Source organism: Hyperolius riggenbachi, chromosome 4 (assembly GCF_040937935.1).
Source record: "Hyperolius riggenbachi isolate aHypRig1 chromosome 4, aHypRig1.pri, whole genome shotgun sequence".
Classification (NCBI taxonomy): Eukaryota; Metazoa; Chordata; class Amphibia; order Anura; family Hyperoliidae; genus Hyperolius; species Hyperolius riggenbachi.
The window spans coordinates 328,535,762-328,550,399 of record NC_090649.1 but is presented as its reverse complement, the minus strand read 5'-3'; the positions used below and the strand labels follow the sequence as shown (position 1 = coordinate 328,550,399).

The window sequence follows — 14,638 nt, the reverse complement described above, 5'->3', positions numbered from 1 at the left end:
GAGTGGATTTGGATGTCACAGGAGTGGAACACAAATCACTATTTTTCACTGGGTGGATGTGCATGCATTTAATTTGTATTATTGGTAATGCACTATGTGGAGCTTGTTTTTCAGATGTGTAGATAATTAAGAGGAGCGCTGTCACAACATTTTCAACATTATCTATATGGACTTGTGGTAGCGAATACTCAGACAAAGGTTCATTTAAAGAGGAACTCCAGTGAAAATAATTTAATAAAAAAAGTGCTTCATTTTTACAATAATTATGTATAAATGATTTAGTCAGTGTTTGCTCATTGTAAAATCTTTCCTCTCCCAGGTTCACATTCTGACATGTATTACATGGTGACATTGTTACTGTGGGCAAGTTATGTAGCTGTTTCTAGCTGCTCTGGCTGTTACAGACAGCTTTAAACAGCCATTTCCTGTCTGTGAACATTGTTACATTGTGGCAGTTTGCCCAGAGTACCGCGGTATTCAGAGCCTATTGTGGGAGGGGTTTCAGCACAAAATTAGTCACACAGCGCCCCCTGATGGTCTGTTTGTGAAAATCATTCTATTTCTCATGTAAAAGGGGGTATCAGCTACTGATTGGGATAAAGTTCAATTCTTGGTTGGAGTTTCTCTTTAAGGCAGGCGCAGTTTGCTTGTACATTATAACCTGTAACCAATTGTGAAAGGTGCTGTTTGCCAAGTACCGCAAATTGTGTGTAACATGGAAACCTTGGTGCATACATATCTATACTCCATTAGTTTGTGTAAATGGTTTTTAGATATTTTCTTATACTTTTTATCAAGTAAAAATACTTATTCAGGTTTGCTTATGTGTGATTTTCACGTTTTGTATTTTGAGACCTACTAAAATTCTGTGCCCAAAGTACATGGCTTTCGCTGATTTTTTTTTTTTTTTTGACTCAAAACTGGACTTATAATGATATCTTGTTTAATTTTGCATCTTTTAGGATCCCATAGATTATCATTTGCCCAGTCTGATCCATTGTTGATGACGATGCGCTCCGTTGCCAGCAGCGAGCTTACCGAATTGATGCAGAGAAGAATGAGTCAAGAAAATCCAATAAGAGCATCTGAATCTGAATTTGTGCAACGCCTACAGAGATTAACTGTTCTTTCTGTCAATAGGTTAATTTACCAAGGTAATTCAGATCCAGAGACTAAAGTGTTGGCCCCATAAAATCAGCAGATATCCAGGGCTTACTAAACGTAGTCTCTATATCTAGTCTCTACATGGTGTTTTATTTTCTCACTAGGCATTAGACCCATTTATTAACAGGCACTAGGTTGCCATACTGCACCTGTGCAGGGTCATGGTCAGACATGGGCACCTTGCCCACGCCATGGTAACTGCACTGGAAAATTAGAAGAAGAGAAGCAATGCTCATTGCATTGAAAGTAAATACATTTACACACTGGGAATGCTTTGAAATGTTTTTATATACCTAAAAGTGGGTACTTACTTTTATTTAAGGGCATTATATCCAACTTTAAGCAACTGGAAATACTGTCCACCTTCTTCACACTTGTTACTTTTTATACAAATAAAGCATTAATTAAAGCAATAAATACCCCATATTACTGGTTTAGGCCTCGTTCACTTTACTGCAATGCAGGAGGCTGTGAGTTTGCCAGGCAGCACAGGGCATCTGTGTTGCACGCTGTTACTGTCCCTTGTGGTGAGGATCACATTCACTGACAATTTATGGGTCAATGCTGTTTGGAGAAAAATGGATGCAGCAAAGTACTACAATAATGCATGACCATGTAGTGCAAACGTGAGAAGGTCAGACAGTGCAGTCCATGCACATCTGATGTTTTTGCATATTGCACAGCAACACATAGTGTGATCGGCACCTTACCACTGCATTTCAAATACTGTATATGCCTTAGGTCTTGCAAAAGTGCCACTTGAATATAGTGGCACCTGGAGCTGGGATATGCGATATATTCAGCAGTAAGTAAATGGTCAGTTCTTAAAGGTGATGCATTGGAAGCAGGAACAATGGGAAAGCATACAAATATTAGGGTTTTAAAAAGTTGTGATGGCCGAATGACTGGGTCAGAGCATCTTCTAAATGGCAGTGTAACCCATATGCAGTGTTTAATACCTGCCAAAAATGGTCCCAGATGAGGTTAATCTGTGAATTCGACAGGGTCACGAGCTCACAAAGCTCATTGTCCGTGGGGAGTGAAGATAAGCTTGTTTGCTCTGATCCCACAAAAGAGCTACAGTAACATAGATTGCTGAAAAACTTAAAATATTGGGCATGGAAGAAAGTTGACAGAACACACAACTTCCGGCATTACTTGCTGCCTGGCAAGAGACCAGTCAGTGTGCCCATAGTGACCCTATTGGCAAAAACATCTACAATGGGCATGGGAGTGTGAAACCTGGACTATGAAGCAATGAAAGATGTTTGCTTGGTCCGATGAATCACATTTCCTTTGGCTTCAAACCTACCCACATATCATTCTGGTAAAATGTGTGAGCTGTAATAGAAAAACAAGTCTAATCCATGGATGTCCCACCTCACAATTTACGAGAGATAAAGGTGTCTGTATCTGTTTTGGTACCACGTACCACAGGACACCTTCAGAGGTCTTGTGGAGGCCAAACCTTGATGGAAAAGAACTGATTTAGATGTACAGGGGGATCTGCATGATACATTGCAGATTTTAATGTTTTGGCTTGTCATTGCATGTCAAAGGTCTCTGATGCGTTACAATGCAGATGCTTTTTCATTGTTTAAATGCAATCATAAAACAAGTTTCATTATAATCCTTTTTTTTTCTTCCTTAATTGAAGTCTTTGTCTGTGAGTAGCTTAATTGCAGCTATGCAGTACTGACTGGCTTTCAGTCTTCTAATACAGGGTTTTGTTTAATAACATGGTACATATAATCTAAGAGTGTACAATCCCAGTTTCCCAGTTCAGCTTTCATTAATTACAGGGGGCTTTGAAGCCTTGATTTTTGTATGGAAATGTGGGATCGTTTCTGTGACAAGTGTGACTGTATGATGTAGGCGGGCTGCCACATTCACTACACGTATGGAAATGGGAAATTCATCTTCTGCTTTTAAAGAGAATCTGTATTGTTAAAATCGCATAAAAGTAAACATACCAGTGCGTTAGGGGACATCTCCTATTACCCTCTGTCACAATTTCGCCGCTCCTCGCCGCATTAAAAGTGGTTAAAAACAGTTTTAAAAAGTTTGTTTATAAACAAACAAAATGGCCACCAAAACAGGAAGTAGGTTGATGTACAGTATGTCCACACATAGAAAATACATCCATACACAAGCAGGCTGTATACACCCTTCCTTTTGAATCTCAAGAGATCATTTGTGTGTTTCTTTCCCCCTGCAGCTATCTTCCACTGAAGTGTCAGGCTGTTTCTTCCTGCAGAGTGCAGACAGCTCTGCCTGTATGTAATTCCTTAGTATGTGAAAGCCCAGCCAGCTCAGAGGAGGATTTATCCAGCTTGTAAAAGATAAGAGAGAAGAGAGAAGCTGCCCTAATCTAAATAATACACAGGCAGTGTGCAGAGAGGGGCCTGGAGGGGGGAGATGCATCACAGAACCACAACACTGAAGAACTTGGCAGCCTTCTAGACACAGGCTGACAAGTCTGACGAGAGAGATAAGTTGATTTATTACAGAGATGGTGATAGTAAAACGTGCTGCAGTAAGCCAGAGCACATTAGAATAGCTTTTGGAACTTGTAGGATGATAAAAAACAGGATGCAATTTTTGTTACGGAGTCTCTTTAATGTCTTTTGCCTGCTACCTGATATGTGGTCAAAATGGAAAGGGACTGCCGTTTTTATAGATTTTTTTTAATCATAACACACAGTCAGATTACAAAAAAAAAGTTATGCTGTTGTCTTCTGCCAACTATTTTTTTAAGGCCAAGAAAGGCCTTTGTGTGAAGAAATCATACAGTCATGCTGATTGTATTATTGCATTAAAACCCAATTTAATTACGATATGTAGGTTTTCCCGTTAAGACCTTTCGTTTTCTAGAACCCACCTTGGGCTTCTTGGGTTTGGACTTCTATAGTTTACATTTTTTTCCAAATAATTAACATACAAATGTGATGTTTTCATTTTCAGCAGTTGAGTGTAAAATCTTGTTAATATGTTTGTTCCAGAATTGCCGGATAAGAAGACCTATACATCTGAAGATGAGGCGCAGTTGGATGTGTGGAGAGTTAAAAAAGCATTTCAGAGCAGCCTATTAAAAATTATGGTTGAGGGAATCAAGCTTTCATTGGTATGTAATTTGATTTTGCATAGTAGATGGTTAATACACTCTGGTGTTTTTGAACTCTTTTCCAGGTTCATCATGTTTTATTGAATTGAGCTCTGAAAGAAAAAAATTATGCTTCTGTCAAACATCATAGCTATTAGTTTTTAATGTTAACTAAAGTATCTGCCTAGACTGCTCTCCAACAGCTGCCATTTTTACTTATCTCGTGCAAGATTAATTTAAAAGAGCAAAGTTCATTTTTCATACCATTACATGCCACTTGATAAAAAGTGTTCAGTGTTGTATTTTTGTTTTTTTAAAGTTAATGTTTTTAGCAGTTCTGTTTATCAGATGCTGTGATGATGTTTTGAGTAAAGTTAATATTATCCGTACAGGGTCCAAGTAGAACCAACTCTCCAAAGCATCAGTGGAAAATCATTCTCTTACAATGCAGTGACACGCTGCGTGTTCAGCTTGGAAGACTCTTAGTACATCTTTTGTCTCCATCTCAAGAAACTGAAGATCGGAAGGAAGCCCTTGATTTAGTAAATGAACCGAAATATGAAGGCATTTTAAAAGAATGCCTGTGTTCAGGTTTACAGGTAAATGCTACTTAACCATTTTAGACCTAAGCCACTAAAGCCAATATCTGTGTGTATAAACCATTATTCTTCCCTGCAGAACTGTGCTTTAATAGATAACTAGAATGGGCTCTATTCACAAAACTTCTCATAAATTACTTATTACCTAATTGATAAAAATAACCTTTCAGCATATTTACAAGCAAAACAATCACTCAAAGTAAGCTGTTCCTGATTAACTTAATATCAATATTACTTTTCTTACCTTAATTATATTATAATTTTGCTCTTTGGGAGCTTAAAAAGTAACAAATAAGAAAAAAAAGAGGAAAACAGGTAAAGTTTTGTGAATCATGCCCATTGTGTTGTTTTTAGAGGACAGATAGAAGAAGACAGCAAATGGTCAAAACCCCTACTTATGGTCAACACAGGTGGAGGACCGAGCATTTCAAAAGCTCAATGCTAAAAGACAATCAAGTGTCGGGAGTCTGCAAGGATCATTGTATATACCATATACAAGTACAAATCATTATTTGGCACAGGTTGCAGGTACAGCACAAAGAGAAAAACAACACTGGTTAGTTGCTTTTATTGTTGCACTGTACCTGTAACCTGTGCCAAATAAAGATTTGTACTTTTTATAAGGTACACAGTCACCCTGTGGACTTTCTACACTTGATTGTTTTTAGATAGTATAGATAAACTTTTTTTTTTATGTAGAATGAAATCCATGGTGAAGTAAAGCTGTAGAGTAAAAAAAAAAAAAAAAAGTCAAATACTTGCCTATGGAAAGGGAAGGCACTGAATTCTATTGAGCCTTCCCTGTCTCCTCTTGGTCCTCTCATCCCAGCGCTGTCCCCTGGTGAAATTATGCCACCTCCAGGAGCCCTTGAAAGGCTTCAAGAGCCTGAGTGCTGTGCACTACGGAGCCTTCCGGACCACTTGGGGACGTGAGTGCTCCTGAAGTCTTCCAGGGGTCCTCAAGATTTATGCGACCAGTTAGTTGAATATGTTGAACGGGGGTGACATCGCTCGAACAAAGTGACAGAGAGGGAAGAGGGTAGGCTCAATAGGATCCAGATCCTTCCCTCTCCATAGTGCAGGGCGGGCCACAGCTCGAGTGTCACACCACACTGCACGTGGACTCTCTAGGCCAGCATTCTGGTGAAATACTGATCCCCTGCTCACACAGAGTTGCTCTAGCATTGGAGTATTGCTGCACAGCTGATATCAGGAGTGGGTACCCACAGAACTGATTGTTTGGACTAGTCTCTGGACTGGGTGATATCCTGCTTATTATTTCAGTGTGACACTGCTTCATGAAGATGCTTGCAGTGATGAGCATTCTTCAGCCTCAATGCTGGCTATAGACGGCTGCTCTGTTGATCTTTGTGGGATATTGTATTATTATACCTACATCGCTTTATGGGGGGAAATGTGGTGGGGTCTGTTTATGTATGTATGTATATGTGTGTGATGCTGGTTTAGCTTTTTTTATGCTGCGCAGCATGTTGGCTTTTTTCATGCATCTAGCACTTTAGCCCTAGGCCCTGTGGTGTTAATATATCCAGGACCTCTTTTTTTTGGTACAGTAAAGTTTATCTAATCCTATAATTGAGCTGCAAACCTTTGTTTTTATGGATTTTTGTAACCTTCCCTTTCCATATGTAAGAATCAGATTTATTTTTTTCCCCGCTGCAGATTTACTTTAAAATGCATGTTTCCGTTTGTCTTAAATATTGCTGAGCCCCATATATGTATTTTAGCCTATGTTAATGAAAGAATCAATAGTAAGTATTTTGTACATCCCTTGTGTACCATTATAAAAATTGTCCCAAATCGTATACCCCACACACTAAAAATTACTTTATAGCTGTAGTTTTCTGTGCATCACGGTCACTGCAATTGGATTTTACAGTTGCATAGGAGCCACTTACTGGCTTCAGGTCCTGCTTTTTAGGTTCCAGTCACTAGAGACAATAGAGCCCAGCTTACCAAGAGCTGTGCAGCAGTTTCATAGTTCTACAGAGCTGTAGCTTCAAGCACATACAAAAGGGCATTTGTAAGGACTCTTGAAAATGTATAATGTTGTCCATTTAACACCCAGAGTATAGACTAAAATAAAGACATTATGAGCAATTATTAGTGTAGAAAGCTAACCAGAAAATATTTGTGCTAAATGGAGGTGGTATGAGCTAGGGGATCAGTGTGGTGCATTACTTGCTAAGATATCCAGACTACAAGAGGTGCCACAGGAAATTACATGCATTGTGGATTTGGCAGGCCAACCTCTAACTTTTCCACAGGCTGTACTCACTAGGTTTGAAATGTATTATAGCAGGGCTTTTCAACCCTGTCCTCAAGCACCACCAACAGTGCATGTTTTGTGGAATTCCAGAGAGGCAGTTAATCAGCTCTGCTGAGACACTAATTACCTCACCTGTGAATGTTTGTTGTTTTCTGCAAAACATGCACTGTTGGTGGTACTTGACAGGGTTGTAAAGCCCTGTATTATAGGACCCTTTACACTAAGCAGACCTCTAGGGTGCTATCAGAAATAGAGGGCTTTCTTGCTGACATCACACTCCCTTTATTTACTGGCCCACAGTCTACCAAGTTTGATGAGTCCAGTACTGTAGAAGAGATCACTGCTGCCGTATCTGAACTTCCCTCCTCAACATAACCAGGATCAGACGGGCTCCCTATCAAGCTATAAGGCTTTAGCAAACACTTTGGCCTCCAAACTCGTGAAGTTCCCATATATGCTTCTTTGCTGGAGCTGGGAGAACTTCTCTGCTCCACTACATGAGGCTGTTGTATCCCTTATTTTGAAACCTAGTAAAGACTCTAAAATTCTGGCCAAGATACTAACTCCGACACACACAAGCAATAGAACACAGCAATACATGCATCCAGCTACATTTAAGTCGTCAGCAGGTGCTCGTCAGCCAATCAGGATGCACTGTCATACACCCTTTACCTGCCATACCACATCTGGCAGCCATTAGCATTCAGGTGGGAGGCTTCAGTTGGACGCAAATCGCAAGATTGCGTCGCTTGCAGGACCGCCCCGTGCAGGCATCCCTCCCACAGGGGTCCCTGGCCATCGTGCGAACCAATCGTGTGGTTTTAAACAAGATACTAACTCGCAGACTCATCCTTGTTATAAAGTATTTGATACATAGAGATTAGATGTGGTTTGTCCTTGATAGATATACCACTCTTGATCTGCAACGTTTAGCTATAAATCTGTAGACAAGGCAAACCAATCTAATATTAGTTTTTGGGTTGTTGTGTCACTCAATGTCAAGAAAGCGCTTGACCTTGGAGTTGAACTTTCTTCTGTGAACTCTCCGTAAATTCTGACTTGGCAGTAATTTCATAAATTGGGTATGCTTGCTCTACACTAAGCTGATTACCAGGGTGTTAAGGTGAATGGGTGGCTGTCCTCCTCATTTGATTTACAGAGAGGCACACGACAGGTTTGGCCTCTTTCCACACTTCTTTTTAATTCATTTATAAAACAATTAGCAACTTTTAAACACGGGCGCCAGTGAGTCCCAGGCTATGTGAAGTGTGCTATTACAGAATAAATAAAGCTTATTGCCAATGACATTCTGTTGTACCTTGAAGACCCGGTTAAGTCTCTGGAGGCTACTTTAGACAATATCACTACATTTGGTCAGTCGTGGGCCTTAAAGTGAACTAGAGACGAAGCACCCTCATGTTTTTTACCATATATATCAGTAGGAACATTCGAGAAAACACCTACCCTTCTCTGTTTCATTATTCACTGCTAAGCCTGCTTGTTACCAGCCCTGATAAAATCCCTGACTGACCATTCAGTCTGGCTTTGTTCAGGAATCATCATAGCGGAGTCTGTCTTCTCTGATGTCTTTTCAAGCCCAAGCCTGCCCCCTTCTGGCTCTGCTATGATGACTCGGCTATAATGATTCCTGAGCAAAGCCAGACTGAATGCTCAGTCGGGGATTTTATCTGGGCTGATAACAAGCAGGCTTAGCAGTGAATAATGAAACAGAGCAGGGTAGGTGTTTTCTCTAATGTTCCCATTGATATATATGGTAAAATACATGAGGGTACTTCGTCTCTGGTTCACTTTAACTCCGTTCACGTATTCAGTTTAAAGTGCAAGTTCCCTCATAGAACCAAGACTCATGGGCGTCCGCAGAAAATTTTCCAGGGGCGGGGGGCAAAAAGGCGGGTAAGAACACGCGCTAAAAAATGGATGTGGCCATGGACCATAATGTGGGTGTGGTCATGGGTGGGGCCAAATTTACATGAACTTAGCAATGGTGGGACATTAGACTAGGACTATGGTAGGATCGGATTGTGAGCTGCTCTGAGGACAGTCAGTGACATGACTATGTACTCTGTAAAGTGCTGCAGAAGAGGTCAGTGCTATATAAATACGTAATAATGGTTATAGTGTTGTCCCCATTCTATGTCAGTGGTTATAGTGTGGCCTGTTGGTGGTTGTAGTGCAAACCAAGTCTCTTTCAATGGTTGTACTGTGGACCCAGTCTCTCTGTGATTGTAGTGTAGTCCTAGTCTCTTTCAGTAGGTGTGCTATGGCACAACACTGAAAAAAACTGACAGACTGGAACAATGGTGTAGCCACTGAAAGTGACAGAGATTGCACTACAACCACTGAATGATACTTGAACTGTGCTACACTTTAGGATAATGAAGGGAAGAGCAGATTAGAAGTCAGGAGAGGTGATTTCCTGTCACAGAGCAATGCACTTTTTCCTTTTTCATAAATAACTCAGCAGACCAGCAGTGCACTCTCAGTGACTGCCTGTACAGAAAGTAGATAGAAGAGATGTAAAGCTGGCACTTCTGTGGATGCCGATTTATTGGTACAAAAGTATAAAATGCACAAGTGCAATCTTGCAACAATCACAAAATGGTTTTGCACATACCAGTCATGAGAGGAGGCAAAGTGATGGTGGTGGGTGCTGGCTACAGGATGCCTGGTGGATGTTTTGCGCACTGCTGCGCTTCTGCAGAGGTAGCCTCAGGCATCCTGTAGCCAGCACCCACCACCATCACTTTGCCTCCTCTCATGACTGGTATGTGCAAAACCATTTTGTGATTGTTGCAAGACTGCACTTGTGCATTTTATACTTTTGTACCAATAAATCGGCATCCACAGAAGTGCCAGCTTTACATCTCTTCTATCTACTTTATGCATTCTGCTGGTTACTTGAGCACGCTAGTGAAGCTGAAAAGGACGAATCTGTTACGCCATTAGTACACAGCTCACCAGGCTTGTGAGTATACTGCAGTGCCAACCTGTCTCTACCTTCTTGAGCAAATACAGCCTGTACAGAAGCAGCATTGTGTGCACTGCTTGCCTGCTCCCCCCTCCATGTGAAAAAAGTACAGTACTCTGACAAAAAATCACCTGACTCCTGCTCTATTTCTCCCTTTAGCCTTGATCATTCCTGGACTGGCAGCTAGTGTTTACTTCTGGCCGCTAAGCTAATGGATTAGTTTAACAGGCTGCTGGTTGGAGACAAGGAGAATAAAGTAAATGGCAGAGGCACACATTCCATCCCTGACTGACCCTGACCATTCAAGCATTTTATCACTCACATACATTCTTTAACTTCAGAGAGCAGCAGTTGTTCGTGTGATTGAGTAAGGCTGAGCCACACACGTTACCTGGCTCAGCTGGCTGCTGCAGTGCTGTGTGACATGCTGGACAGAGAGGCTGTGGGAGAACACAGGATTACCCAGCGGCAGTGTCCAACAGCCCCTGGAGTCTCTCACCACATGGTGTTCAGGCTCAGCATAGTTCCCTGCATAGCCGCTTCCTAGACTTCTCCTACTGCCTCGGATGATGTGCGTTCTGGGGGCTGGGCTGGCTCTGCTGCCTCTCTCCTCATTTGTTGGATAGATATGCCACTCCAAAAAGGCCGTAGATGTATGGATGGAAGAGGAGAGGGACAGAGAGAGGAGGACTCCAGGCTGGCTCAGGCGATCAGCGGCTTTCTACAGTGATATGCGCTGTAGGTTAAATGATAGGCAGTGGGGACAGAGGAGTTCAGCCTGGGGGGGGGGGGGGGAGGAGATCATCTGACGGCCAGGGTAACGTGCCCATGCCAAGACTACACCGTTTTAAACATTACCAGTCTACTCAGTAGCCTATTAAATAATAGAGCCTGAGTTAGTTAATACCGGTCATAACTGACAAACTACTGCAACTGTATAAGTTTCTATGAACAAGCAGGCTTAGCAGTGAATAATGAAACAGAGAGCAGGGTAGGTTTTTTCTCTAATGTTCCCATTGATATATGGTAAAATACATAAGGGTGCTTCATCTTTGGTTCACTTTAAGGTTAACTGGACTAATTCTTTTGTTGTTTCCACCCCCCCCCCCCAAGAGAGCCCATCTAATCTCCCCCTCAGCTCCTTTAAGTACCTGGGAATAATAATATCAAGGTCACTTGAAGAATGTGACTCTAAATCTTTTGCTCCTGTTGCAAGCAGTTGTGGCAAAGCTGCAGGCCTGGGAGAAACTTCTTCTGAGCACAGTTGGTTGTTCTAATCTATTTAAAATGATCCTTTGGCCCAAAGTTTTATATAATACTTGGCACCCCCATGTATCTCCCACCCAACACATTCTCAATCTTCTATTTATTTGGGTCAGCCTGAGACATAGATTGTCCCGGGCCACAATACAAAATCCCAAAGACCTAGGAGGAATCACCTTGCCAAACTGCTATTTATGTTATCTAGACACAACTGTCCCACCTATATGAAGGATTCAGAGATGATGAAAACTCTCTACAGGTACTTCTCTTTGATGAATTGTCAGTTCAATACATTGATCCTAAGAGGTACAGACTAACCAGCAAGCTCATGGTGACCCAGAACTCATTGGAGTGTGTAAGGGACTACAATGGTCCTAAAAGCCCCCTTACTAAGATGTTAAGAAAAACAAAAATTTGCTTTCCTAAAACAGAAAGAATTTGCGATAATTCAGGTTGGATTGAGCTCGAGATGTCTCCCAGAGCACCACTGCTGAATATATGCAAATTAACCATTGTACCCTTAGAAGCTAAACACACCTCCAGAACCGCTGGATTGCAATGATGTGTCAGCTTGTTAAATTGTACAGAGCCATAATAATCCAACATGCATACAGACTGTTTCGGATTGTTTGATCCTCATCAGTGCATGGCATGGATTAATTTGGCTCTATGGAGTAGGGCTTGTAAACCGAGAGGTACAGACTAACCAGCAAGCTCATGGTGACCCAGAACTCATTGGAGTGTGTAAGGGACTACAATGGTCCTAAAAGCCCCCTTACTAAGATGTTAAGAAAAACAAATTTGCTTTCCTAAAACAGAAAGAATTTGCGATAATTCAGGTTGGAGTGAGCTCGAGATGTCTCCCAGAGCACCACTGCTGAATATATGCAAATTAACCATTGTACCCTTAGAAGCTAAACACACCTCCAGAACCGCTGGATTGCAATGATGTGTCAGCTTGTTAAATTGTACAGAGCCATAATAATCCAACATGCATACAGACTGTTTCGGATTGTTTGATCCTCATCAGTGCATGGCATGGATTAATTTGGCTCTATGGAGTAGGGCTTGTAAACCGAGAGGTACAGACTAACCAGCAAGCTCATGGTGACCCAGAACTCCTAAGTATAATGTACTAAATGGTTGATCCTAAGTATAATGTACTAAATGGTTATCGAGGTGTCCCTAACTTTCAATCCCTTCCAATTACCCTGAAACAGATATTTCTTACTTGGGACCATTCTCACATCCAGCTGCACCTCGAAACTCCAAAACTGCACATTCCATTTTGGGAAAATTAGTGTTTAGCGGAATTCAGTAAGCTGGCGGACTCACGTTTTCAGATTGGCAAGGTGGTTAAATACCTATTTCAGCTCCTGTAGGGTACTATAATTAAATAATTTGCTCAACTGTTATCAGAGTTTGATCTTCACCATATGGCCTTTTATAAAAACGTACAGCTCAAGCATGCGCTGTTTAGTCAATTTCAATTCCAACTGATATGGTAGATTGTAGTATTTTTACAATTATCTGTGGCCCCTCCTCCAACTGAGTTGATCAGTTCCGTGAACCAATTACTCCCTCTTTGGAAGACAGTATATTAACGCTGTGTCACTATAGTCAGTTTTGATAGAATCTGGTCAGTCTGGATTGACTCTCCTCGAACCAAGTTGTGATTTATTCACTGTATTGACTATCTTGAATGAATCAAACAATGTGCTGGTGATAGTGTTATCTTGTGTTATCCGTACAACGGTCTTTTTTACTAATGACAACTGTTTGATAGTTTTATATTCGTTGTTTTTCTACAAAGAAAAGCTGGCCAGGTGGCTCTATGTTCCTGTACAGTACACATATACACATGGTGACAGCTAGGTTTCTTTTTTTTCTGCTGTATTATTGTAAATGATGTTATTCTTTATATGCCTATATATTTGGTCAATAAACTTGGCCTGCTTTAAAAGAAATTACAGGTAATGCGGTCAAAATAAAATCTATATTGATCTAAATCGATATATTGCAAAGTGGGAAGTTAAAAAACAGAAGATATATCAAGAAATAATTGATATTTGCCATATAATTTGTTGATGTTGTTTAATACACAATTAGCCTGCAAGTAAGTATTTTTACCGGTAGTAGAATAAAAAAACAACAAAAAATAGACAGCACCAACTGTCATTATCTATAACCACACCCACTAACAATGCACTAACTAACAAGGCTAAAAGGTTGGTGTTTTTTTTTTTTAGCTATACATATGCACAGACAGAGATACTGGTTGTTTGGCAGTTGGAAATTATTTCCAAAAATGCAACAAGATTCACAGAAAGGAAACTGTCATGACATCACACTGTGGAGGGGTTTTATTACAATATCAGCCACACAGACCCCCCATGATGAACTATTTGAGAAAAAGCTAAATATTTCTCATGGGAAAGGGCATTTTCAACTATTGATTGGGATGCAGTTCAATTATTAGTTTAATTTCCTCTTTAAATTCTTGTCAGTAGAATTTTCTGATTTCCCCATGGCCTCCAGCCAAAAAGTAAGTTATACTCTGTACTCTGAGTAAGGCTGTAGACCCACTGTGTGCATTTTCTGAGAGCTTTTCTGTCCCTTAGCACTTTCTGAATGTTTTTTTTCTTTCTAAAATGCTCCCGTTGACTTGCATTAAAAATGTAAAATTGCAGTGATCATGATTTTCTAAAAAGCGAGTGGAAGCATTTAAAAAAAAAAAAAAACGCTCCAAGCGAAGATGGTCAGATACGCTCTCTACGCTCATAGCGTGTCTACAGCCTAACACAGGCTGGACAAAGTCTCTTCAGGAGATGTCACCATTCTGCTCTCCTCTCCTGAAATCAAGCTAACAATGTTAGACTGGCTACAGTGTGCAATTCATTAGAGCTTGCATGGCTCACGTTGTAGACATCTCACTCCCACGCTGAGCACAGTTTGCAGGATGTTACTGTATATCCCTGTGCATAAGCCCACCTCCCCCCCACTTAGGCCAAAAGCCACAACCCACCGATTAGCTGACAGTCTCCCGCAATGTGGCACCCAAGCTCCCAATGCAGAGTGCGAATTGGAACGTGCTAATGAATACATGTCTGCCTATCTTCGGTCCAGCACCAGTCACCACGTGTCCCTGGCAGATTCTGAAATGGCCACTAGAGCACCTAGCTCACTGCCATGTCTGGAGGCCTAGCGGCCAATTCAAAAGTTTCCAGGTAGAC

General features: G+C 41.1%; 1 protein-coding gene across 2 annotated transcripts in view; it reads left to right on the top strand.

The window, feature by feature from the left end:
• The window catches only part of LYST (lysosomal trafficking regulator), a 287,630-nt gene that overhangs the window by 169,539 nt on the left and 103,453 nt on the right, over positions 1-14,638 (top strand). For both annotated transcript variants that reach the window (XM_068231777.1, XM_068231776.1), the window contains exons 28-30: positions 963-1,154; positions 4,167-4,288; positions 4,660-4,866. In XM_068231777.1, the coding sequence (XP_068087878.1) occupies positions 963-1,154; positions 4,167-4,288; positions 4,660-4,866 (521 nt within the window). The remainder of the gene's footprint in view (positions 1-962; positions 1,155-4,166; positions 4,289-4,659; positions 4,867-14,638) is intronic.